Source organism: Neolamprologus multifasciatus, chromosome 15, assembly GCF_963576455.1.
Source record: "Neolamprologus multifasciatus chromosome 15, fNeoMul1.2, whole genome shotgun sequence".
Taxonomy (NCBI): Eukaryota; Metazoa; Chordata; class Actinopteri; order Cichliformes; family Cichlidae; genus Neolamprologus; species Neolamprologus multifasciatus.
The window spans coordinates 7,781,247-7,808,407 of NC_140453.1; the positions used below are offsets into that span (position 1 = coordinate 7,781,247).

Below are 27,161 nucleotides of genomic sequence, written 5' to 3' on the forward strand. Positions count from 1 at the left end.
CCCACACAGACTTAGAGAGAAGATAAAGAAAAAACTACTTGCTTATTTAAATAATATTTAAAGACTATACTTGTATGGGTCTTCAAATAAAATATTTTAATTTTCTTTTCTTTACTGGTTTTCAAAGAATTCTACTACAAAAAAAATCTTGCATTTCAATGAATGTGACCGTTATGTTGAAAACTTGCTGGACTGGGCTGCGTAGCACAATGGAACATCTCGCAGCCCTGCAATTTGATCTGGACAGTAGTGGCAGAAATACCCAAGAAATACAGAAGATTGAAGGGTGAGCATGTTTACGCTGTCTGTTTCTGTCTGACAAGCTTACTGAGGTTTGTCTGGCAGTCTTAAGCTCAAGGACAAGCAGATAAGAGAACAGATATTCACACACACACACATACACAGAGAGAGAGAGAGCCAAAACGAGCATATATACACACACACTCAATAACATTAGAAAGAACTGAACAGTGGAAGTAGTGTGTGATCTCTGGAGAATTCCTCAAAGTGAATGTTCAATAGCAAACCTGAAATCCCCCTTTCATTTGAGCCTTTGTGAAGGTATATCATATACAGTAAGCTGGATATACCCTTGTACAGCGAGGTGTACCTATAGGAACTTCACAAGGAATTTTAAGTTTCATGGTGCCATTAAGAATACATGTCAAGTATAGTGTGAAAGTAAACAACCTATCACCAATCTCATGAGCCGTGGTGGGATTTCGCTTTCTGAAGTGTGCACAAAGACTGTATAAATAATGGAAGCGACGTGCACATGAAAGCCAGTTGCCAAAATGTAACTCTTTCCATACGAAGGGGATAAAAGAGAAATGAAAACATGCAGTGGATTCATAAAAGCAGCACCCCTCCTTACTCCTCCCCAGAGTGAAGCAAGGAGGGATAAATATGAACTCATTGACACGTGATCGTTCGAGCACCACATTACACTTCTCGCTTTCCTCTGCCCACTATCTCCACTTTTCCCTCTTGCTCTCATACCTCATGCTCCTACCACACCCCCCACATAGCGTATCTCATTTTAGCATTGACTATCTGTAAGGCAAGAGCCACTGTCACCAGATCCTCTAGTCCTGCGGAGTTCTCGGGAATGGTATGTGTTCCTATTTGGCAGCTTAGTTCACATCGACCTCACAACTAACAAACCGGGAACTTTCTGGAGGGTAAAGCTATAGGTCACAGCTTGCAGTTTATCAGTCCCATCCAAGGTACGCAAATAGGCAGTTTATGAAAACATGAGAAGGAATCAGTGTATCAAGGGTGCCCTATCAAACAGGTGCATGGTGGTTCATTTAAAGTTTTACATAACTGCTTTGCTTTTTCCACAAACCCCTAGTACTTCTTTCCAGCGCTTGTGTACTGAGATAATGTCAATGTTGCACCTCGGGTTTCAGGAGAATATGCCACACAGAGAGCCAGAAGTTTCTTGGCAGCGACGATTGCTTTGACTCTGCTCCAGCCGCCACAGGCCTCTGCTAATGCTACATACAGGGTTTACGAGCATGTGCACAGACACTTGCGGTGCATTGGAGGCACAAAAGACTGTCTGGAAGCATTTGAAGATGCCTACTTATATTTTATACAATTAGAAAAGGTGGTGGTGGAGCTTTGCTTTTTATTGGTGTGCAGAGCAGAATGTCTGGGAGTGGCAACAAGAAGGGATATTAAAGTTCAAGGTGAACACAGAGACAAGCACAGGATCGTTTAAAAATATGAGAGGCCATGCAGTTTAGCAGGGCACAGTCCCTATGTAAACTACATCGCCTCGTGTTACAAGTGTGGCTGCACTGATAAGAAAAATCGTTTTTCCTTCCTGCAAGATCCCTGTGCTAAATGACTGTTTGGGCTTTTGTTTTTTGTTTTTTCAGAGAAGCACACAAAAGCGTGCCAAGTCAATACACTGAGCAAAGATTCAGTACTGGTGACTTATGTAAAATATGAACGTAACCACGGTGACGTCACCAGCTGCTTTGTGGAATTCCAATTTTGAAGCGTCAACATTAGTATTTTGCCTGACAGAGCCAGAATTCATCATGTTTACACGAGAGTGCAACAGAGAGTGCTACTGCTCTTATTAGCCAACACTAGTACTAAATAACAGACTAATAAAGTATACAAATTTCACTCACCAAAAATGAAGCACAAATTTCTCTGCCTAGCTCAAAGAGTAAGTCATATTACTTGCCATTAAAAATGCTCCAAAAGGCACAAACACTGTCAAGAGCTCCAGTTTAGCTGCTCAAATTAGCGGAGGCGAGGCCTAGCAGACAGACGCTATGGCACACCTGTTAGCAGATGTGTCTCTAACTTGTGAATAAGTAACATGAAATTCAGAATTTTTTAAATATGAGATTAACTGAAAGAGTTGCATTCTTTGCAGAATATAAGTCCGCAAAGAAACACGCTGTGAAAATAATGAAGTTGGCACCAAGCAATGATGAGCTGGTCCTGATGGTTCGAAATAACAAAGGTTAAACTGAGATTTGGGTTTAGCCAATTCTCAAGAGAATGCAACAGAAGGGAGAAATTCTGGTTTGATACCGTGAGTATGAAGCTTTTGTCATTACGGCCCACTTTCGTATATGTTTTAGGATGTCAGTGGGTGAGCTCTTGTTGCTGTGTTTGGACCACATGGCTGAGGAGGGGATAGAGAAAGGTTAATTTTAGAGAACCAATTTTGATCTTACAAGTATGCTTATTGCCAATGGCAGAATTGGTAAGATCCAGTCGAGTCAGATCTGCTTTATTTGATCCCAAAAATTGGAAATGAAAGCCATGCGTTGGTTAGAAAAAAAGCATGTGGCACTTAATTTGCCCAGCCAAATTTACGTGCCTAGTATGAAATGGATGCATTAGAATACTGAGGAGTCTGAAAAATATTTTATATGCGAAATATTCATCAACAAACATTTTTACAGATACAATTTCGCATGCAGTGTGTAAAGGGCTTGACAAAGGCCAAACAAGTGAGTTTTAACAAGAAAAGAATTGTCACCCAAGAAATTTCAATTACACGGTTTGTGGTACTTCAGTTTCTTGGCTGCTAGTGATGGGATTTCCGGCTCGATTTAGAGAACTGGCTCTTTCGGCTCAGCTCACTAAAAGAGCCGGCTCTTTCGGCTCCCAACTGGCTCTTCAGGTTGTTTTGTTGCTTTAATTAATTTATCATTAACAACAATATAAAATTACACACAAAAGGAATTACGAATGTAAAAAAAAAAACGTGGTTTTATTTATATATATTTATATATAAATATATACGGTGGCCCCTAGAGACAAAACACATACAAACTCCAAAAAGCACGTACAAACTCCAAAACACATTTCTAGCGTTAACTGAACTTCCAAAACAGAGCTACCTAGATCACTTAAATTACACAATTGAAAGCATATGTGTATTGTTTGTGTATTTATACACAAGCACTCATATATATTCAAATCATTACAAAAAATGTTCATTTACCTGTTACTACCACACACCAAATCTAGTTGTTGGTACTTCCTGGCTTGTGTAGCCACTAGGTAACAAAAGGTCAACACTGCGCCTAGCATCCTGGAGCACTTCTGTTGTCTTTTGTACGTGCTTCGGAGTTTGTACGTGTTTTGGAGTTCGTACGTGTTTTGGAGTTCGTACGTGCTTTGTCTCTAGGGGCCACCGTAAATATACTTTTATTCATTCACTCCACATAAAATGTAATAAATAAATCATATAATAAAAAAACCCAACTATTTACATTTCAACTTTTAACTATTTAAATTTTCAGCTTTTTCCTTTTAAACAAAACTAAAGTGACACAAAACACTGCAAACCACAACACAATTAAATATAAATTAAAATATGAAAACAAAAAGAAGATGCACATTCTCCGTCATATGGGCCTGCATGAATAAAATTTCTGAATCCTTTATCATCCGCAACTGAAAATAGTTGTGGATGATTACTATACCTTTCTAATGTGATGTTGTTGTCCCTGGCTGTCTTTCTCTCTCTCTCCCTCCCGCTCTGTTCCTGTGCTACTGCGAGTGTAACTACCGCCCCTCCCCCCTCTGCCCAGCGCAAGCACAAGGTTCGGGTGCAGAGTGAAGCGGAAAAAAAAAAGAGAGAGGGTGAAAGACAGAAAAAAAACACGACTCCCAATGTCGTTCACTTCAAAGAGTCGGCTCTAAGAGCCTTTTCGTTCGCGACCGGCACATCACTATTGGCTGCAACAGAGAAGCAGTTGGAGATTCTCTGTGCTAATCTTAGTGCAGGTTGGAAAAACCTATGGTCTATGAGAATTCATGTAAAGGCTGAAAACATAGTTGGTTGCTGCAATTGTCTGATTTTAAAATTTGACTTGATCCAAGCAATTCCAGCTGTATTTTTCATTTTCCATATCCCATGTGTAGTCTTAGTGGTTAAAATGATAAGTCCAGTACTCTTGTTTTTTATTTGTTTCACTGACACTCTGGGGTTTTTTTTAAAATCCTTTAACACACTCCCTGTTTGTGAGTCTTCCTCTACTTGGGTTTTATTGACCGTCTCCTTTTGTTTTGGGTTGTTTTAAAAAAAAAATCATGTTATTTATCACATACTACCTCCAACCCACTTTACCCATTGAGCAATAGCTCAATTTTGACACCCTTCCCTTGCCCTTTGTGTTAACTCACCTCTACTCTGTCTCCTTCCCAGTTTTTGTTTACCTCATTTCGATGATGAAATCATGTGACGTCAGTGTAAGTCATACTCTTGAGGCTACTCTTAAGTGACTTTCTCCTTAGATCATGACCTCAGTCTGTGCACAGTGTTGGGTGGTCCAGCACTTTGAATGTTTGTATACAGACTGTCATGATGCGTAATGGGCTTTTGTGTCATCCCTTGACTTTTGAGTTTTCACATTCCCTTGGTGAATCAGCACAACATTTGGTAACGTTCTTGAAGATTGCTCACAGACTGTGGATTCCAGTGACAGTGGTGATCCTCTGACTTTAAGCGTCATGAGGTTTCCACATGGGGTTTTGAGTGAAATGACTCATCAGCTATTTTACCGATTAGCATTACATGTTGTACACTCACTCAAGGTGTGCAGAGGAGCGAAAACTTTGCTAAATCATTAACGTCTGGTGCCATCATCAGGTCAAAATCATTACTTTGTCTGCTTTTACTGTTAAATAAACCTCAGAGCCATTGAACTAAGTTGGGGATGCTCTTATATCCGGTCAATAGCCTTTCCAATTACTGGTTTATCTTAAATCACGAGTGTGTTTAAATGCAGCCCCACAGCATAGCTTTCATTTCTCTCACCATCCCTTAGTGAGGGAGAAGCAAAAGGCCAGCTACAAAGAAAGGCTGAGCAGAGCAGCAGAGGCCAAATATAGCCTGGAGTTGTGGCAGGGAAAATGGAGTGAGCACAAGAAAAGGTATTTCTTAAAAAGACTTTTACAGTGGCAACTATAAACCTTCCTAGTTTCTTTTTGGCATATCTGTGCCTTGTGTTGATTTTTTATTTTTAAATGGCACTCCATCTTTTTTTGTATATATTATATATATTTTGGGGGTAAACTGGTTAAAATACATTTTAAAGATTCAGGAGAACCATGCAGCAGTGCGTTTAAGGGATTCCATCTGCCTTCGACCACATCCCTAAAACCTCTTTTCCCTGCAGACACTGGCGTGGCTGGGCAGAAACACAGATATTCAAACTCACACATACACTGACATTCATACATACAAAGAGTTAACCCAGTAATTAGAGGTGCTGTAATTGTGACTTAGCATTGTAAACTGGCAGAGCAATGTTGCCAGGGAAGGTTTGTTGACTGTAGGATTATGACAGGGAACTTAAATGGTATGTGTTTATCTACATTCTACAGTGGTGAGAGTTGCTGTCTAAAATATCCACCAGGTTCTTGGTAATGGAGCTGGCTGTAAGGTTTCACTGGTCATCCTTACCCCTTTAGCTGGCACCTTCTCTGAGTCATTACTGCGTCAGTAGGAGAATATTAGATGTAAATATTACACTATGTCCTGCCCATCACGCTTTTGATTGTATAACATTTGTTTGTGTTTTATACATTTACCTCAAGCCTTTGTCTACAGTAATGACAGGTTTGGTGTGGTAAGTGCTAATTCTTATAAGAACAATCCACAAAACACTTGTGAAGTTACAAGTCAAGAAAGCATTATGTTGGGCTCACCTCCCTCATTCAGAAAGATGGCTGTTTCCCACAGGGAAAACATATTAGATTTGGAGATTGGAAACCTGGTGTTACGTTAATATAAAGGATAAGAGCTGGGGGGGTTGGCATGTAGTGATTAAGCTTAAGTTTAAGATAAGTAATTGGCAAAGTTAATCCAAGGACTAGCTTGAAAGTTAAAAGAAAAAAAAGGTGCCTCCTCCCTTCATGGTACTGACCAGTGACGAGAAACTTGAAGCACAAAGCACACAGATCTGCTATATCACTGAATGAACTTTTGTTTGAAAATCAGGTATTGTTTTTGTTTTGTTTGGGGGCGTTTTATCAGGTCTGAAATTGTTGTTTAGTTCAGTTGGCTTCCAAATTTAGCTCACCTTGAAAAGTCTCATAAAGATGGATGGATGTTAATTGTCAAGTGTCAAGATTTAATTGCATTAAAACAATTACAACTACTGTTTTTTAAACTGTGCTTTACTCATGACTTATAGCATGCAAGTGCATAATGTTACTTTAGTTTTCATGATTTTTATTCTTTTTTGCCTATTCTATTTTTTAACATATACCTTATTATCTATTAGCTACTTTTCTATTCATTCTTAATGATAGGTGAAGTTCACAGCCACACTGCCAGATTCAGTTTAGCAATCTTAAATCCTTAGCTATACTAGCTAGCCTACTCAGTTACTAAAGGAGGAGTGCCTGTAGGGACAAATGCTACGGAAGTTGCTATATTGCTTTACTTTATATAATATGGATATCGTTATATCCTTTTCTGTTCTTTACTTTATTAGCATTTAGATCTTATTCAGCCATAGGTTTTTTTCTTCTGTGATAAAAAAAAAGTGTTACCTTGTAAGTAAGCAGACCTTTTTTTCTTCAAGCACCTTCAAGAATGTATGACAAAGCAGTGAGGAAGTTGCAAGTGTTAGCATTATACTTAAATACAATTTTAAAATGTTTAAAACATGAATATGTGTTAAAAACATTGAGAAAACAGGAGTTGACAACTACATGGAATGGGATTTATGAATCAAAACCTTGAAAAAAAATCATAAAAATAGGATTTTTTTTAAAAAATCCCAACACACCATTAATATATGTTAAACTGATGATAGGTTAAATACAGATCAATAAGATAATTGAAAATAAGACTATAATACCAGATCTCTTCTATTTGTCTGCAAACCCCTACACAATTATAAATTGAGCAACCAAAACTGGCACATGGGTACATCTTAGGCCCCTGGAGGTTTTCATCTATATCCAATATTATGATCTCATCACGTTGTCTGGCAAACACCAGCCAATAAGCTAAAAGGACTCCTTTATAGCAACAATGCAAATTATCAACTTATAAAAGCATAACTTACTTCTCAGAGCATAAAAGGCTGATTTAGAAACTGATTTATAAATTATTCTTATGGCTCTGGTTTTTGCTGTTGCTTTCTAATATTTCATATGTCAACAATGCAATACCTGACTTGAAAGCTGGTGGTTGGGAAATTATTAACAGTTAGAGAAATGAGCCAATAAGCCACCTCATTGCTCTGTCCTTGACAAATTCTGATATGCTGTATTTCAGCAAAATGCAGCTGTTGTCAATGAACCCCCCACCCAAAAAAAACCAAGTAAACTATGTGCCCTGGGAATTAATGCAATTTACATAATGTCCTCCTATGTGACAAAAACAAGTTCTGCATGTGTGTGTGTGTGCACGTGCTTCTGTGTGTGTATCTGTATGTGTGTGACGGGGGTAGGGAGTGAGAGACAGGTGGTTGTAATGACAAAGTCAAATATTTGACACTGCCTAATTACAAAGGCAGTCTTGTGACTTTGTGCAGTCATATTTTCCATAGGTGTTGAAAACAAGGCTTTTGTTCTCTCCAAGTAAATGGTCTTAAACTACAGACATGAACGTCTATGCTGTGCTATACTGGTCTGAAACAGCAGTAAACAGATAAAAATGAAACCATATATTCTTTTCTCAAATCTCTTTCTCTACTTGTTTTCCAATTCCCACACACAAGCACAATAAATCCTCCCACAACACTATTTCCATTCATGCCCTTGCAAAATCCACATCATCAAAATCACACATTTCACAGCTATTATTCCTTGTTATGGCATTCTCAAACTCAAATTCCCATGTCCCAGATTTTCCCAGATCATTCACATGAGTGGCAGATCTGCAGATTTCTATCTTCTCCTCCTACTCTTTTTTTCGGTTCTGCTCTCAATAAACAGTGGCTGCTTTTCAGGGCTTCAAAGTCCTCAGAAAGGGGGGGTGAAAACAACATAAAGTACCAAGGTGACAATTAGGGTGCAATGAAAGATCTTGGTTGGTTGCAACATAGTCAGAAGGTCAGCCACATGTGATTTATGGGGCCTTGGAATGAAGACTACGATCAAGATATGGTATCCTGTGGTCAATCTATGCTTTTTATTTCTCTTCTTTCCAAGTTTTCCCTTTTGCGTTTGAGTGTCTAACAAAATGCCAAATTACAGGAGAGTGCTAACTTTCCCCGAAACAATAATTTCACATGTCGCCGTGCAGTATCTTTCATACTGTTGGCAGAGGGAAAAAGTGGACAAATGACCTTAAAAAATTGCACTGCAGTTTTAAAGCGCTCACAAGAGGCTTGCTTTTGCAGTGTCATTCCTCAGCCCAGCTACGGAGCATTGGAGACAAGGTCACAGCTAAAACTGACGTGACTCCAAATACCAGTCATTCATGTGCTTCTGTGAGTTCTGGAGGAACCACCTGAGTTATTTTGAATTATTTCCCCCGTCACTGGTCACTTAATACCCTACCGCCCCCCAGTGGTCATGGGGCAATTACAAATGACCTTGGGGGGGACATTAGTGCAGTGGCCCAGTTAAATGATAGGATAAAATAGGTACTTCCAAAAAAGTTTCAGTGTAAATGAATTGTGTGAAGTTGACACGTGAATTGAACTTTGTATTCTTAAGATTGCCTTTCCTCATTGCTTTGAAACAAGGTTGCAAACAAGATGAGGAAATAATTATACCAGAACACAGTAAACGAATGTGAGAGATGATAACGTGTTATAATCTTGCAAATTATTAGTGTGCTTCCTCAGGTCAGCAGCAGTCAAAGAACACAAGAAGCTTGAGATAAAGCAAATTGGATTGCGTCCCTGTTTGACTTAGTGCTACTATATGTGAGTCATTTATAGTCTTGTACGTGACAATGTTCACACATAACTATGACTTGACCCAAAATCTCAGTGTGACACAGAGTAGGGGACTTTTACGTCACAGTTTTGACAAGTAGTTCTTTTCTTCAAGACACACAAAGCCTCAATTGTACTCATAATGGAGTGAAAGCACAGCTGCTCACATGTCAGCTCCAAGACTGGGAACCATGCTGTCTGGTGAAAAAGACCCTGTAGTGCAGGTGGTAGTGAGGCTCCCCTGTGGGCATGTGGGCTAGACAGTACAGGTGGGTTCGTTGGTGCACTGCAGGTGCACATCAGCCCCTGCAGTGCCAGAAGGAATCTAATGATCTGTGCCAGTACACCAGGTGCTTTCTGCACTCTGATCCTTGACTCTGACGGATTATAAATTTCAAGTGAAGCATCTTCCTTCTTTCTCTGCCATTTACAGTGTTAATTAATAACAGATGCAGATGATACTTTTACTCTCCTTGCCTGGTAAATATAAATATTTAATGGCATTTCTACTTTGGACCTCTCACAAGATCTTGGGGGAAAAACGCATAACCACTTATATAGACACATAAGTACACACTGCACAAACATTCGCAGCAGCTCCATTAGACTAAACTGTGCCCACTCCTGAAAGTTAATGTTTAGACGCACTATGCCTGCAGAGACATACACAGCAGGCAGTGGGGGAGCTAGGCTGAAGGTCAGCTTCACATGTGTGATCTTTTTAAGTCAACAGTGAGCCAAATGACATGGATTTAAAGACTGGGGGTGGGGTGGGTGGTGGTCGGGTGACTCTTTGAAGAGTCTCTGCTGTGTGATCTTTTTGGGGCAACAGCAATCCAAATGTTATGAAGACAGATGATGATAGTCAATGTAGGTTAGCATATATTAAAGATATTTTTATTAATAGCTACGCTCCAAAAACTGTAGGAAAGTCAAGGTATCAGCTCAGTCTGATTCAAAATTATATTTGATCCAGTTTTAAGAATGTTTTTTTCATCTTAAAGTGGACAACAAAATCCACGAAAGCAATTGAGTGTTTTTAATGATGACTTTATAGTCTAATATACAGTATTTTAGGCATTCTTTTTAGTGTTTAAGTTCTATAAGTTAATTACATTTAAACATTTTCACTGCTTCTCTGTTGCTGTTGTTTTGGAGGGACGGATCTAAGAGCGATTGTCACTGGCAAACAAGTTGTTATTGTCTAAGTCTAAGAGAAAGTGGACCATATTACAACAGCTTTTCATACCTTGTGTGTGGAGGGGGGATTTGATTACCTGACAAAACTATTCCTTTAGGAACACTAACAATAACACACAATCAAAAACACCCCAATACTTATAAAATGGTGTTACTGGCAAACTTCACAAAAATTATCAAAAGCTAAAGTAGGATACTTTAGCTTTAAAGTAGGAGTTGACGTTTCCTATTCCTTCATCAAAGCTAAACGTGCTAAAAGTGTTACTAAAACAAATTCACACAGCACTATAACTTCTCTACATCACACATGTTGGCCAATGTGTTTTAACTGCACAAACATGCAGGCCATAATTGATCTGAGAACAGTGAATGCAGAGTCAGTGCCAGCTTGTCTAGCTTGTCTGCCTCTCATCAGTCACAAAAAAACATCATCTACACACACACACACACACACACACACACACACACACACAAATAAATTAAAAAGGAATTTAACTTAATTTAAAACTCTTAAAAAGCTGCTTACCCAGCTTTTGTTAATGTGGAACAGACAGTCCCATTGAACCTACATGCGCTACAGATCTCAGAGGAATTGAAGTTAAACCTGCTGCCAGAGACAATAGCCAATGGTGACCACAAGATTGCAGTAATTGAAAGGATTGCATGAACCGGAAGTGAAAGAAGCTTTACGGCAGAGAGATCGTTTTCACCATCCATGCCCGATCCGTACCGGAAACCCGATCCGTACCATGCATGCGCAAATCTTGCGTCACTTCCTCTTGTTGCCAACATTGCGACAGTTGAGTGACACGGTTAGCGCCCAGTTAGCTCATAGCATTTCTCAACAGCTCTGCCTCCTTTTCGACTGCCCGGGACATTTAAATAATGAATAATTTGTTTACAAACAAATTCATGCTTTTCTCCTCAACAGACAGCGTCCCCCGATTGAACAACAAAAATAAGAAGAATGGCACCTAATTACAGACTTAATAATACTGACTTAGTAATATGACACGTGAAGATTCATCAGCCAGATTAAGTGTTTACTGACAATTGACTGTCATAGCGGACATCATCATCACTATTCCAATCAATCCTCTGCACACAGACAAGCATAAACACACTCAACTATCACTAAATCAAATTTAACGCATACAGAAACATGATTTGTAATGATGCTAATTCAGTTTACAATAGGGCTCATTCGCTCGGTCAGCAAGTGGCAGTATCCTCGTACACTGGGGAGTAAACTGCCATTAAATGAACAGAAGAAGAAGAGAACATCTGCACATGCGTGGTACGGATTGGGGAGTCCTGATCCATAACTATCTTTTTATTTTTCATTTTTGTCTACATTATATTGAAATGTTTCATTGTTGCATATATTTTAAGAGATACCTATTATTCTTAACATCTTAACAGAAACTCTGATCCGTAACTATCGTAAAATGAAGAAGTAGACACCTTTCGCACATGCGTGGTACCGATCAGGTTTCCGGTACAGATCGGGTTTCCGGTACGGATCGGGTTTCCGGTACGAATCGGGTAGTGACACATCCATCCATTCTCATGGGGCCTGAGCCTATCCCAGCTGTCATAGGGCAAGAGGCGGAGTACACCCTGGACAGGTCGCTGATGTATGATGTAAAAACAGTCAACATTATTACATCACATGTTTGGATATTGCATGGATGAATGCCTGCTGGAAACAGTTTTTTCCTTCCTTTTTGTATTGTTAGTGCTGTTTGGAATTCTACAAACTTCTAAAAGTGTTACATTTTTGACCATAAGAAAGGAGTCATTGTGTATTCAAAACATCCGAAATATACGATATAGGAGTTTTTTATGACTCTTTCTGCAGAATATATAGTGGCTGTAAATAACTTTTATACATATTTCCCTACACTTCCAAAATTGCTAGTTTTAGTAAAAGTAGCAATACCGGAGTATCAAATCTCTTCACTGCAAATACTACTGTTTCATTAGCAAATTATCAATCAAATAATAAATGACAAAAGAACTTTATTTATCAGAAAAATATTCCCCCATCAAGGGATTAATATCATTGCCACAGATGTTATTTTACTGCTGCATATGTTATATTCTGTTTAATGTACAAATTTATTTTAATAAGCTCAAATTACAGACCCATGTTTTTTTGAGTATATACATTTTTTTTAATCACACCTTAAATAAAAGGTTTGAGTCATGTGTGATGTGTGACTGTCAACATTACAAGAGAGATAAAAACATTATTGAAAAATGAAGGTAGCATATTAGCAAAATACCTGGTTAAAATTTGTACATTAAGTGAACCAAGTGATCTCTCATTGATCTCTAATCTGCAACTGTTCAGTTTGTCTGCTCCCTTTCAGTCGATTCACTCGGTACAACAATTATGGGATATCACGCCCTCGCGTGTCCTGGCTGAAGAAACCTTTATTCACGCCTTTAAGGCAGATGACGTGTGATGACACGCGCACGGCCCCGCCTGCACATATAGCCACTGTCATCACAGTCATCCCTCAGTTCTTACGCTCTTCACCTCGCTGAGAACACCTCTGCTGAGTTGGGCTATCTAGCTGCTGTTAGTTAGCGCCGTTGTCTGCCGACTTGAACTTAGCTTAACTGCCGCTGTTGGTGGTAGCCTCACCGCGCAGTTGGTGTGTAGGCTGCCCGCGGAGCGCTAATGTCAAGTTTTCCTGTGCAGCATTTCGCTTTGCGTTTTGGAATGGACTCCAAACCGAAGTGAGCAAAGCAGAAATCTTCTGTTCACCCCTGTCCTCAGGGATGCGGTTTCTCTTTGCATGACAGCGACCAGAACGATGCCTACCCTGTCTGCCTGGGGATCGTCCACGCTAGGAGAACATTGACGGAGCCCGAAGCCTGTGCGTTTTGTTGCCAGCTCCGGCGCTCGACCCTGGAAAGACAGGTGATGTTTGTGGAAAAAGTGCTGGGACGCTCGGCTGTTGCGCGGCATGACCTTCTCATTTCTGAGTCTGGAGCCCCGGCTTCGTCCGAGTCCGAAGATGAGGATTATCCTGTCGATGTCCCCGCAATTAGCTGGGCTGACCACATGGAATTTTGACGGGTTAGCCGATGATGAGCCGGAACCATGCAGGAGCGCTGACGGGTTTCAGCCTGGGCTTCAGCCCGCCACCGCTCCCCAGGAAGACGATGATGTGCTGGACATCGGACATCTGCTTATCTGGCCCCGTCCAATAACCATGGTGTCGGCGGCCCTGCAACTCTGCCGTCCAAGCACTGCAGATTCTCTGCTTTGCAGCTGGAGAAGATTTATCGGGCTAAGGCCAGCACTGCTCGCACCATGAGCTCCGTCACCATGCTCCAGACGTACCAGGCAATGTGCCTTGGCGGAGCTCGGATCGCTGGTTCCTGATGACAGCCCGCTGGCACCTCTTCTTAACGAGGTCAGAGTCGCCACAGATTACATCCTCCGTGCGTCTCACTGTGCAGCGCTCTCCCTGGGCAGAGGGATGGCTTTGACAGTAGTGGCGCAGAGGCACCTGTGGCTGACCCTTTCTGACGTCCCGGATAGGGACAGAGCTGTATATCTGGACGCACCTGTGTCTGCGGCTGGGTTATTCGGACATTCACTTGAAGCTATTCAGGCTAGATTCGATCTGAGGAAGAAGCAGACGGAAGTTCTGCGCGACATCATCCCCAGACGTCAGCCAAAGCCCAATCCCGACTGGCAAGAGACCGGCGCCCACTGTTGAAGTGGGTGTGCCGCCAGCGAGAGCACATCCTCCGGCCCGAGCTCCACGCCAGTCGGCCTGGAGCAAAGGCTCACCCTTGGGCCCTCGGCGGGACCCGATGCCCAGGAGGAAGAAGTCTCAGCCCTCCTAGCTGTGGTTTCATGTGCGTGTGTGTTCATTAGCTGCCAACTCTTCCAACACAATCTAGAATTAAGCAACCAAACTTGGCACACACTTTAGCCCACTGAAGGTTCATATCTAAATCAGATATTATGATATGATCATGTTCCTTTGCAACTACCTAGAAATGGACTAAAATTAGTTCTTTTTTGCCCTCATACAGCAACTTGTGAAACCATACTATCAATTTTATTTCACAATAACATCTCATTTATACCTTCAAAAGCTGAATTATACATAGTATAATATAATGTCATCATGTTGCCTAGCAACCACCTAGCAATGAGCTAAAATGACCCATTTTTTGCATTTATGCACCTACAACACCTTATAAAAGCATCGTATCATTTTCATTTCATAGCCAACAGTATGAAAAGACCAAACAATACGAGCATGTACCGCAATGAATCTCAGACCATGAGAAATGCAAAGTAATGTCATGGTTAGAGCAATGAATGACTTTCTACAGAGAGTAAATAAATTATTAAAGGGATTACTTTCTAAAAGAAAGTAATGATCAGTGTGTAATATATTATCATTCGACTTGTTTTTTCTCCGGAAACTGAATATTTTTTAGTAATTTAAAAAAGAATCCAATCCGTTATTGATAAGAATAGCCATTGTGTTGTTGCATCTTATATTGCTTACAGAAGCAATCAAGCTTATTGGATATCTCAAATTATGAGTGATGAGCAACAACCTTCTTATGACCTCTTCAGGACACCCTTACTTGGAAAAGGGACAGTTTATAGCAGTGCTACTGTGTAAACAAATGACAGATTGTCAGGTCAGCAGGCAACAATTGGTCCTGGTAACAAGCAGCCCAACAAGCTAAAGGAGAGGGGATGACAATCATGAAGGCCAATCAGCTGAAGAATCCACCAGTATAAAAAAAGAGAAAGTTTAAATGCTGACAGACACAAACAGAAATAGCACAGAAAATCATGCACATGGATATTCACAGTTCAGACTGAAGGTTAGAAGAGAAGCATTGTTGACCGATCACGTCTCTATTTTTATTCCACCGCCCCCGAGAAACACACACCCGCACATGACTTCTTTTTGCCAACTAATCTGTTCAAAGTTTCTACAGCATCATGCTGCGTTTTATTACAGGGCTTTACTCCAAACCCCATTATCAGCAGCAGCTCAAATAGCATCATGTTACCTAACAAATTGTTGCTGTGTGAATGCTTATCAGATATCACCTGGAAATCTGTCAGACCTCTTTTAATGTGACCCTATCTAAATACACACATGCAAACTCACAAGAATTCCACTTGATCTTTCCAGTCTCTTCCAGCCATTCTACTTGAAGCCGGTTTGGACTAAACCCAGCAGCTGGAAGACTGTGCTCAGCTCCAGCACACCAGCCAGCCAGACTGACAGAGTTTTATTCTGCTGCTCAGAAAGGCATCGGGATCTGAAACCTCACACAGTGTATAAACCGAGGGACTGCAATGACCACACACACCTTTATAAATGTAAATGTGATCCAGGATATACAGTAGATGATTTGTGTGTTCAGCAAAAGGATCAAGTGGGAGAAAATTAGAGGTTAAGTGTGTGAATGTGAGTTCAAAGTCAAGAAGGAGAGATATAAAGTTAAAGGGAAAGAATGAGATCACGACTCTGTGTATGTGTGTGTGTAAGAGAGAAGCAGAGTGAGCAGTATTGGCCACAGTCTGACTTTGACCTACACAGACTGCCAGTAAGAAAGCAGCTGACAGTCTGTCCAGTTGGCATGCGCGCAGTGCTTCGGCAACGTGCAGCCTGCCTCGTACACAGAAACTGTTACCGGGTGCGTCTGTTACTGAGTCAACAGCAGCCACTGGTGGACGAATCCAGACATTCATTCATAAAAAATTCTGACTACATAGTCTCGTGATTACATCTAGAAGTATGGAAATCTACACTGTGATGAGGCATAGATGAACCAGTTTATCAGCTTTATATCCATTTCAGACATAACACATGAAGCAATTATGCACATATGCACTTCCTGAAGATATTGGCTATACATGTCTTGGAATACAACGGCACATATATAGAGTCTCCATACAGTCAGCAGGGCATCCTTTGCTATAAAAGCCATAAAGGCAGAACAGGGCAGAACAATCTCCACCGGGAATCCAAACTCATACTAATTTAATGGTTGACTACTTTCGGTCTAAAGGTGGAGGCAGATCAAAATGTTTTTTTCTGGGGCCTGAACACTGTGCTATGCTTTATGAGGGACACAGAGACCAACACAACAATGTAATGTAAGCCATTGTGACCAGAGCTGGAGGTATCTGGTCTTTGAGTAATGCATGAGCGAGTAAAAGTAGGAGGAACAAGGACGTCAAAGCGGCACCAGAGGCAGGAGTGGGATTGCAACACATGTCTGTTAAGTAATACCTTTCAAGCTTTCCATGATTGCTTAAAATAAAACCTGTGTGTCCAATCCAGGAAATGTCCACCGACAGGAAATGACGAATGAATGGTCACTTTAACCAAAAACTCTCGTCTAAACATTAAAACTTGAGAAGGCAGCCTGGTGATGTGGACTAGAGTTCTCTCTGGGTTTGAAAAAGATGGTAAGGCAGCAAATTTGCAGACTTTTTTTGGTGTCTGCAACAACAACAACAGCTTAATAATCTTTTAATACATTCAGCTGTTATAGTCAGTCAGCTTTAAGAGACTACCTCAACAGCAAATGAGAAAGAAAGCTAAAGACAAGAAGATATGTTTTCCCTCTGCCCCTTTTTTTCCTTAATGTGAGTAAAGGATGAATAGTTGTTAGCTGTTTTCATATGCACACAATGAAAATCAGACTTTATGCATGAAATTAAGGTTTCAGGTCCATCACATTTTTCTAATTATTCACCTTCTTTTCATAACTCTATCACATTAATGCTGTTCTATTGTGACATTATTCTTTACATGTCTGACGATTAAAAAGAAAAAAATAACAGGGGCATGTTTAATATTGTATAAAATGGCCACAGGAGCCCAAAAAAAAGGCATAACACCATGAGGAATGGAGAGGGAGCACGTAGCAATGTGTAGCTCCTTTTCTGAATTGGATCGGACGACAGCGTGGTGATGTCAGGAATCAGCCACCAGCCAAGCAGACTGGCAGCATGAGATGGGGTGATGATGTCATCAGGCTAATCTGAGATGCACGACGGCAGCGTTTCTGTCTCTGTGCACACAAATCGTACTCGCTGTCTCTGCTTCTCTAGAAAACTGCAGGTTTTTGTGTCAGCGCGCAGGCAGGAATGTGTTAGGTAACAGGGCAGACACAAAAGAGCCACAGCGTGATCACTTTCTTTTTCTGTAGCAGCACCTATTACGTTTTGAGCATGTGGCCCCCTTTGAGACCATATATGTATTCTGACCTATATCCAAACTCCCATCTGCATGCCGTTCGTACCGGCGCGGTCGTCAAATACACCTTCATCTGTATTGGATTTTGGAGGCGCGAGGCAGAGAGTGTGACTAGCAGCGGGACGGAAATGAGCGTGATGGTGAGGGAGAGGGGGGGTGGGGGACCAAGAGAATTGAATCAGGGCTGTTGGTGTTGCGGGGGCACAAAGATGAGAGTGGTAACTGCGTCTCTGCAGCTGTGGCCTACGTGAGCATCGGCAGGAACGCTCTCCTCATCTCAGCCCCCTCCCTCACTCATTCCCTCGTCCTCTTTCTCTCTTTCTCTCTCTTTCTCTCATCTCTCCCATTCACCCCCTCCTCTGCTCATTTGCACTTTCAAATAGACTTTTGAGAGGCCCCCCCTTCTGCCTATGCCCAAATCCTTCTTGCTCTGTTCTCTCATTCTTTCTATCATCTAACTCCCCTTCTTTCACAGAAAAACTGCAGGGACCTGGACAGTGAGAGATGCCGTGCTCTGCCAGGCAAAGGATATCTGAGATGACTGAATGGGGAAGAACAGAAGACAATGATCCGCTTTCCCACACGGATGCAACAGCACAGACGTACACAAAGCCAATCTAGCCTGAATTGACCTAAAGGGGAGGTGTGTGTGTGTGTGTGTCACCGTCATTCATTTCAATCCACACGCAGCAGCGTGCATGCCAATGCCCACAGTCACGTGACTACTTCAGTATCTTGAATCGGTGGGCAAACACTGGCTTTAAGGCCAAGGTCAGAGGTGATACGCGCAAGATTGAGCTGAAAGAGCCGAGCGGGAGGAGGAGGAGAGAAGGGAGGAGCAAAGATGAGGAGACAGAATGAATACAATGAAGGAATTAACGGATGATGCTCACTGGAAGAATTCAAGGACAAAATAAAGTATGAAATAAGTTAATACATTGTAGTACAAGTGTCCAAATTAGAGAAGGTGACGTCAGAGAGGAAAGCATAATCGAGAGAAAAAGGACAAAGCAGAATGGGCTGATTGTCCTTGCACTGTTAAGCAGGTGCACTTTTTGGCAGTGGCGAGAAGGCAGAGACAGACTGAAGAGCAGTGCTGACCTCTGCTGGCTGCATATAGGGTTGACTCTGAGTGTATGTTAGCTAAATTATGGGTTTTTCTTTGTATGTTCGGTGCCTTTGTCTGCCAACCAAATCTGTATGTTACATTTATGTATATAGGTACCAAACCACAAGGGGGTCCTTGAGTGATCATTTATTAATTCAAAGTTAAAAAGACTTCACATTGCTAACGATAGGCTATATTAGACCATAAGAAATGCAAAGGAGGAAGGCACAAATTTACACATTTAACTAGTTTTGACAGTTTTGTTACTAGTTAATATAGAAATGTATCTTTTCAAAGTTGGTTCACAGTAAAAAGGACATTTTCTCTTTGTCAGTTAACAGTAAAGATGTAGTGATGTAATTACTTCACAAATACTTGACATTGTCTTTTTTGTATTTCTAAAATTTAAGCCCAAAGCATTGTGCTGGGAGCTTAATTTGACTTACTACAACTGTGTTTAATTTATAAAGTGTAAAAAATACTAAGACGTAACAATGTACTTGTATTTCTTTTACTTGAGACATTTCAGGGTTTAAATTTCTTTATATTGAAAGAAAGAGGAACAATTAAAATATTTTTTTGTTTTGCTTGTTTCTAAGTTAATGGGAAAATGGGTCAATTTTAACTCATTAATGCCCAATGTATCATATTTAACACACAGTTTTTATGAGGTTTTGAGATTTTAACATCAGTGGGATATTTTTCCCCACTGCAAAATGTTAATGAATTGCACAATAAAGTTAAGCATTTTTTTTTTTTTTTAAACGCAAGAGTTAGCAATAGGGAAAAAATAAAAAGTCATATATGGAAAGTAAAATTGAATATTTTTTTTAAACAAATATGTCAGTTGGTTCAATAAACTCTCCATTTTCCAAAAAATTGAATTTTCTGGCAATCACTTCATAGCTCAGGTTTTAAGGGGATATAAAATGATTTTAACAGCCCTGCTTTAGATAACAGTAGAGTGAAAGTGCATTCAATACCAAGAACTACTTGATGACAGGGGTTTTTTTTGTATTATAAAAAAGAAATAAATAAATAAATTTTATAGAAAACAGAACTGGAACTAAACTGACCTTAAGAGATGTCACTTTGCGACTAAGAACTGGGAAGTGAAAGCTAAAAGTGAAAAACATCTTAGTACCTTTGAAAAAGCTTGTAGGAGCTGGCTGGAACCCATATTACTCATATGGATGTATAGTGCAAAAATCAAAGCACTCTGCTGCATATGTTTGTATGTACTATGTAGTTGTAGTTGTAGTATGTAGCGTGTAATCACTGAAAGGAAACCCGAAGAATTGAAATACAGCGTTTTCATTTATTTAGAGAATTTGATTGTAAATTGTTTACTTAGGTCACATAAAAACATATAAGTCATTAATGAGTTTTTTTCTAAAACTTGTTTCCACTTTAGTCTTTCTGAGCTGACAAAGACTGATCTCTAATAAAAAAAAAACAAAATCTAAGACAAGTGAAGACCTCTCAGTCACAGTGCCGATCTGGGATCAGTGACTGTGCTTTGGCACATCTCAGATAAAAATTTTAAATCATCATCTCTCTTTACTGTTGAGCACAGAAACTCTTGTGGCCCAGTTACTTTCAAGTGAAGATCCAACTGGAGATCACATCAACAAGAGCACATTTGTGCCATATACAGATGTAAAGTGGATGACCCTGAGTTTCAAGCATGTTCTTATGTGGAAGAGGCAATTGTAAAACACAGTTCAGAGCTATGCGCCTGCACCTGTGCTTAGATAGAAACAAATCATTCGATCATCAAGACATTACTACTGAGGCAAAAGACAAAAACGTAAGGATTACAAAGTTGGGTCTGTGAGTGGTCAGAGGAAAACCCGTGGAATGGCATTTTCCTCACGATCATCATAGACACGACCATGGAGCGTGCCCCCTTGATAGAACTGGCGGAGGTTGAATTTGGCAGGTGCAGAGACGTACCACATCACCACCCCTGTGGGGTTCACTGACACTACAAATTCAGTGGAGTCTTTGAGCGATGTGGTCTCATCTGTGAAGACATTGAAAACCTACAAAGAAGACGGGAAACAGAAGTGAATTTCTCTAGTAAGTATAAAGACAGACATCTTGCTGATAGAACACTTTTGGTCTCAGTGGGAAACCTTTGGTCAGATGTAGCTAGATTCTCATCATGTGTTACTTAAAGATCTGTTTTAAGTCCCTTGTTGTTCTCATTGTATATCCTACCACTAGGCCATATTAGTAGTGTTTGTATGCAGATGATATTCAGCTGTACCTTTCTTTTAAACCTTATGAATTGGATAAACTATCCATTCTAATGGACTGTCTTAAGGAAATTAATGGTTGGATGGCAAACAATTTTCTGCAGCTTAATACAGACAAGATATTGTTTAATTCTGGCTCCAGAGAGCATTAAGCCCCAAATTAGACAATTATTGGGATCTTTCTCATCCACTGTAAAACCTCTGAATCTTTGACCCCCTCTTTGCTTTCTTCACTTAAGAAATATCACTAAACTCAGGACTGTTGTCTCTCAGGGTGAATTGGAGAAGCTTGATGTCTTCGTCTCCTCCCAATTAACCTGTTGTAATGCCCTTTTTCCTTGTCTGTCAAAGGCTTCTATAAATCGCCGTTAAGCTGTCCAAAATGGTGTGATATTTTCTCATATCACCCCAATGCTAAAGAGTCTCCACTGGCTTCTAGTTAATTTCAGATATCAATTTAAAATCTTGACTCGTACTGTCATGGCCTTACGAGGAGAGGCCCCCACTTATATTGTCAAGCTACTTCACGCTAATTCTCCAAACTGGATCCTTAGGTACACTGATAGTGGTCTACTGGGGATTCTACACCTGTCTGAAAACCATAGAGGATTATGCCTTCCAAACCTTAGCGCCAAAGCTATGGATCTCTCTCTCTCTCTCTCTCTCTCTCTCTCTGATACAGATACTAATATTTGGTCAAATATGATAGCTATATTTAAAAGTCCAATACTGTCAATATTTGTTTTCTTTGAGACTTCAAAACAAAGAAGTTGCAGAGTGCCCCCTGGTGGAAAAAAAATATTCAAAGACAGCAATCCTAACAGGGTTGAAGGGTGTTTCACCCCTCTCTTTTCCTAATTTTCATTCAGTAGCTGTTATAATGCTGACACCAATAACTAATACCGGCCAACAATATTGCCCGCTAATAAATGGTTTCGACTCTTCTTCATATTGTGTATTAATAATGTTCAGAAAGATTCTACTGAATTTGTAGAGTGGCAGGGAACAGATGTCCAACTGGTGTATTATGGCTGAATTCCAAATCTCTAGGTCAGAGGGAAAGGAACAGCCCAGGGACTACACCTAATATCTTCTCCAGACTAGAAACCCATGTGATGAAGCCCAGGGGACACAATTGTTGGGCTGTTGTTAAATCTTGTTAATGTTAATGCATATACACCATACTGTCAAACTGTTGTCAATGTGGTGTATGTAAAGGCCCAGCATTACTACATCTCCTTTACCTTTTAGTGTGACTGCATTTGCAGGATTTTTTTTATCATGTTCAGCTTAAAGGGATTTTATATAAAACACACCCACAATGTTTTGTTGTTTTAGTCATTCAATTGATATCCTAAAAGACCTACAACACATATGTTTCTGTAAATCTGTCTCTTTTCCACAGCATGTCTTTATCCTGTTTTCCTTCTCTCACCCCAACCGGTCGCAGCAGATGGCCCCGCCCCTCCCTGAGCCTGGTTCTGCCGGAGGTTTCTTCCTGTTAAAAGGGAGTTTTTCCTTCCCACTGTCGCCAAAGTGCTTGCTCATAGGGGGTCATATAATTGTTGGGTTTTCTCTGTATCTATTATTGTGCGATCTACTGTACAATATAAAGCGCCTTGAGGTGACTTTTGTTGTGATTTGGCGCTATATAAATAAAATTGAATTGAATTGAATACCAACACCAGTTAAGCTCGCACAACTGCCCTGACCTGCTGCAGCAGTTTCAGCATTAGCATGAGTGACTATGCAAATTTTCTGTGCTTGCTTAGTGCGAAATAAGAACTGGAGCCAGCAGTTGTATCACATCCAGCTTGCCATCCTGACAGCTCCTTTTTGGTGTTCTCTTCCAGTATGACTCATTGGACCAGTGCCTGAGTTCCAGTGCTCCAACCATAATAACTACACCTGCTTTAAACAAGAAGTCTGACTGTCACCGAGGGCAGCTCTGATTTAATGTCACCAGCCTGCCCCCGTGATCTGTCCTTGTGTATGATGAGCTGGACTTGCAGTTGATACTTTGTTGTTGTGTAACTTGTTTTTTTGGTTGTCGTTTGAGACACTCGTCACACCCTGGAGACAGGGTCAGGTGTTACCTTCCACATTTCACACCACCCCAACTGATCACAGATTAGGAGTTGCTCCACTTGGATGATTTTGGTAGGTTAGTGCAGCACATGATTTAATTTTATTCACGTAATCCTAATAAAAGACTTGAGTCATGTACCGTGCTATAATGCTATAATATTTGAATAGATTTCAATCTTTTGTTTGTTTGTTTCTTGGAATTTTTCCCCCCGTTTGTTTTCTGTAGTGCTGTTTTACGTTGTTAACTTTGAAACTTCAAAAACAGGGAAGCCTGAGTCAACCTTGCTTGCCAAAATTACCCCTCTCACCTCGAGTGAACCAGGTCGAAACACGATACACATCCCTCCTAAGTCTATAAACGCATACCTTGTAGCTGCCTGCAGTGTAGTTGAGTTTGCTGAGGGAAGTCGTGTAGCGATAGGGCATGTCTGTGCGACGGCTGAAGAACAATAAAGCGCTGGCATTTTTTGACAGGGGGCGCCAGAACACTTCAATGCCACTTTTCTCCTGGGAGAAAGAACAAATGTGAACAATGAAACAAAAAACATTGCACAAAAGTCCACAAAAAGAGTCATTTAAAAAAGAAATGTATCTACTAAATTGTGCTTCACCTTCACAATGCGTCTTCCCTGGATACCCAGGGCATCCTGGTTGATGCTGATGGCCATTTTGTTCCGCAGGATGCTCTGGGCAGCGCTGGAGATGGTGCGGAGGTCATTAGACATGAAAAGAGGAGCCGCCATGATCGCCCAGAGAGCCATCTGAGAACGAGACTGTTCCATGCTGAGGCCAAAGTCGCCAATAATCAGCTGTGAAGATGAAAAATTTTCACACCAAAGAATTAAATTGGAGGCTGTAGTCTGTAGTACATGCAATCTATCTTTCAGTATGGAGGTGTAGCTGAATGATTTGTGCACAACAAATATATATGTAGAGCACTGAAGAGGCTTAAACAAGTCGTAGAGTAAGCAGGGACAGATTCTGTGGTTTGTTTTAAACAACTTCTGAAAACCCGTTTTTGTAGATGAGCTTTTGGTTTGGAATGAATCTCTGATCATATGTTAGATTTTGTGTTTGTTCATGTGTCTGTAAGTTCAAACATGTATTTGTGGCTTTTCTATTACTTATGCTATTCCCTAAAGCACTTCACATTTGGGGAAGATATTACAAATTTCAATTAAACAAACCATATCAGGGTCGTTCCACCTTCCGGGTCCTGCTGCAGGTGTCAGGGCGTCCTGATTTTCAGAGAACCAGTCAACAATGTTCAGTACACTGTCCCAAGAGTCCTGGATGTCACCATAGTTACGCCACAGGTTGCAGATCTCACCCAGCTGAGTGTAATTTACCTAAAAACACGCATCAGTTTCATATAGTGAAGAAGCAAATACTAAGATTCCCTTTTTTAAGTATTAGAACAGGATTTGAACAAAACATCAAAAAGTATTTTGGATTTTAATTGTACCTTAGGTGGCAGCCCACCCTGGTAGGCAGGCCAGCTGCAGGAATAGCCAATGGGACGCCCTGTAGCATTTAAAGCCTTTGACATGAGAGGGTAACCTGTTCAAAACAGTGAACAGGAGATCTCAAATGAGGTCCAATCAGCAATATCTTAATATCCACACAGAAAAGGTCCAGTCTTGTGTTTTTACCCTGCTCTTGCTCCGTGGCATTAGAGTAACAGCCGTCATATTTAAACATATCCACCTCCCACTCTGCAAATGTCTGAGCGTCTAATTCGATCTTATCCAGCGGGGTGCCAGGGTAGCCCCCACATGTGAGTTTGCCCATGTCCCCATAGATGCCCAGCTTTAGGCCTCTGTTATGCAAGTAGTGTGCCAGCTTTTTGATTCCTCCTGGAAACCTGAAAGAGTAATATCAAACACACACATTTTAAAAAGCCTTCAGTTTTCATTTTGTAACCACAGCATGATTTTTTTCAATCCTGTAATCCAATTTCCTTTTGCACTTTCCAGGGAAGTGAAAATTCATATTTGTGCTGACACTAAAACATACCTGCTATGAATCTCCTGAGTACTGTGTTTTGCTTTTCACATGACCGTATGACTGTCACACTACTTCACTGGCTGTAGGCCAATAACAGATATATGTTTACAATGGTCTTTGTGCTCACGCAGCAAATACTGCACCTCTTAGGATCAGGCTGCAGCCGTCCCTGATCGTCTCTTTGTTTGGAAGACCAGCAGTCATCTATGTTCACGTAGACGTAGCCGAGTTCCTTCCAGCCATCCTCCGCAAGTCTGTCTGCCATGTCCGTGAACAGATTCTCACTGGAAGAAGGACAAAGATGTTTCATAATTGTCTCAATCGCATTCCTATTTACACTGATACTGCATTTGAAGATAAGAGTGTAAAGAGCACTACCATATCTATTAGATATTCTGTTCAAACCAACTGCTTCTACTGGCCTTTGTTATATCCTGTTATTATATCTCTATAAAACTGAGACTAGATCATAATAGTTATAATACCTAAATACCTTTTAAGTTTTCAATACAATCAAGCCTGGTGGTACACATACTCAAAATTTTGGCTTACCTGATGCAGTTCTTTGGGTCGTTTTCACAGTCAATATCACATCGGTATCGTTCCCATGCCAGCCACCCCATGGGAGGGGTCCTCATCAGTCCATTGTCAAGGGCCAAAGTGGTCCCAGTGAGCGCAAAGGCAAAAAAGAGCACTGCAACATGCATTTCTGCAAATACAAAATTACAAGCTGAATCAGATGTCAGTGCAGTGTGTCAAAGATGAGCCAGAATAGTATGTCCAGAAGACTAAAGGGCAAATACAGGTTCATGATTGCAGCACGTGACGAATAATCACCTGACATGGGTTTGAACGCAAAACAACCTGCTCGGTGACTTACCAGTGAAATAGACTGATTGTGTCAGATGACCAAATAAAAACCACATGCTTATATAAACGATGTTCTGCTAAATAAAAGTTAGAATATAAAAGCTGTTCGCAACACGATCGTCATTTGGTTCTTGTAAATACGCAACACTCGATCTCAAGCGAGTATTTTGTATTATAAACACTAACTTGACGGTAGCTTATTACGTATAACTAATCTGGCATAGAACACAATTATTCTAGCAATTTTAAACGCAGGGAATTTAATACACGTTTAAATGATTTAAACGAAGGGATTTGCTGAATAAATGTATGAAATGAAAAGCTGAACTCACTGAAGTCCGATCACGGCTCTTGGAAACTGAAAGCTAGAAAGAGCAAATAAGACCAAGAGCTCAGCCTCCTGCAGTCCGATTCTGTGCTCTTGTCTCTGGTCTCTCCCTCACTTCTTTAAATAAATACTGTGATAAAAGAAAATCCGCTCGGTCCTACTGTAGGGGAATATACAAAAAAGTACACATGACAAGGAAGTGGGAGCCACGTGACAAAGGAACCCTATCAGCTGACCACAAAACAGGACGCGAGAGAAAAACCGCTGGGGAGACCGTTGATTACAGTGGTTCCCAAACTTTTTTTGCTAGACCCCCCTTTGTTTTACAAGGAAAATGTTGCCCCCCCCCCCCCCCCCCCCCGCGCGCGCCTACGCACGGACTAACGCACGCACAAACACATCCTCCAACCACACACCTGTATTTTGCTCCATTGCGGTTTATTTCACACCTCAAATATTTAGTAAACAATTAGGCAAATACAAGTAATCTCCAATAAATTACAGGTAGTAAGAAAGTAAACTACTAACTCTTTTATGCTATGTCCACAGCTACACGAGTATTTTTGAAACGCAGCTGTTTCTATGCGTTTGGACCTTTCGTCCACACGTGTTTCGAATCACCGAAAACGGAGATTTTAT

The 27,161-nt window shown here is 40.7% G+C and overlaps 1 protein-coding gene across 1 annotated transcript; it reads right to left on the reverse strand.

Annotated features, from left to right (window-relative positions):
- Positions 1-20,266: 20,266 nt before the first annotated feature.
- LOC146501479 (alpha-N-acetylgalactosaminidase-like) lies at positions 20,267-26,739 on the reverse strand. Its single transcript, XM_085132785.1, has 9 exons — positions 26,527-26,739; positions 25,877-26,033; positions 25,468-25,608; positions 24,970-25,181; positions 24,783-24,877; positions 24,505-24,666; positions 23,929-24,126; positions 23,684-23,824; positions 20,267-21,013 (listed from the first exon to the last, which is right to left on the reverse strand). The coding sequence occupies exons 2-9, from the start codon at positions 26,029-26,031 to the stop codon at positions 20,810-20,812; spliced, it is 1,308 nt and encodes a 435-aa protein (XP_084988911.1). The 5' UTR covers positions 26,032-26,033; positions 26,527-26,739; the 3' UTR covers positions 20,267-20,809.
- Between the last annotated feature and the right edge of the window lie 422 nt (positions 26,740-27,161).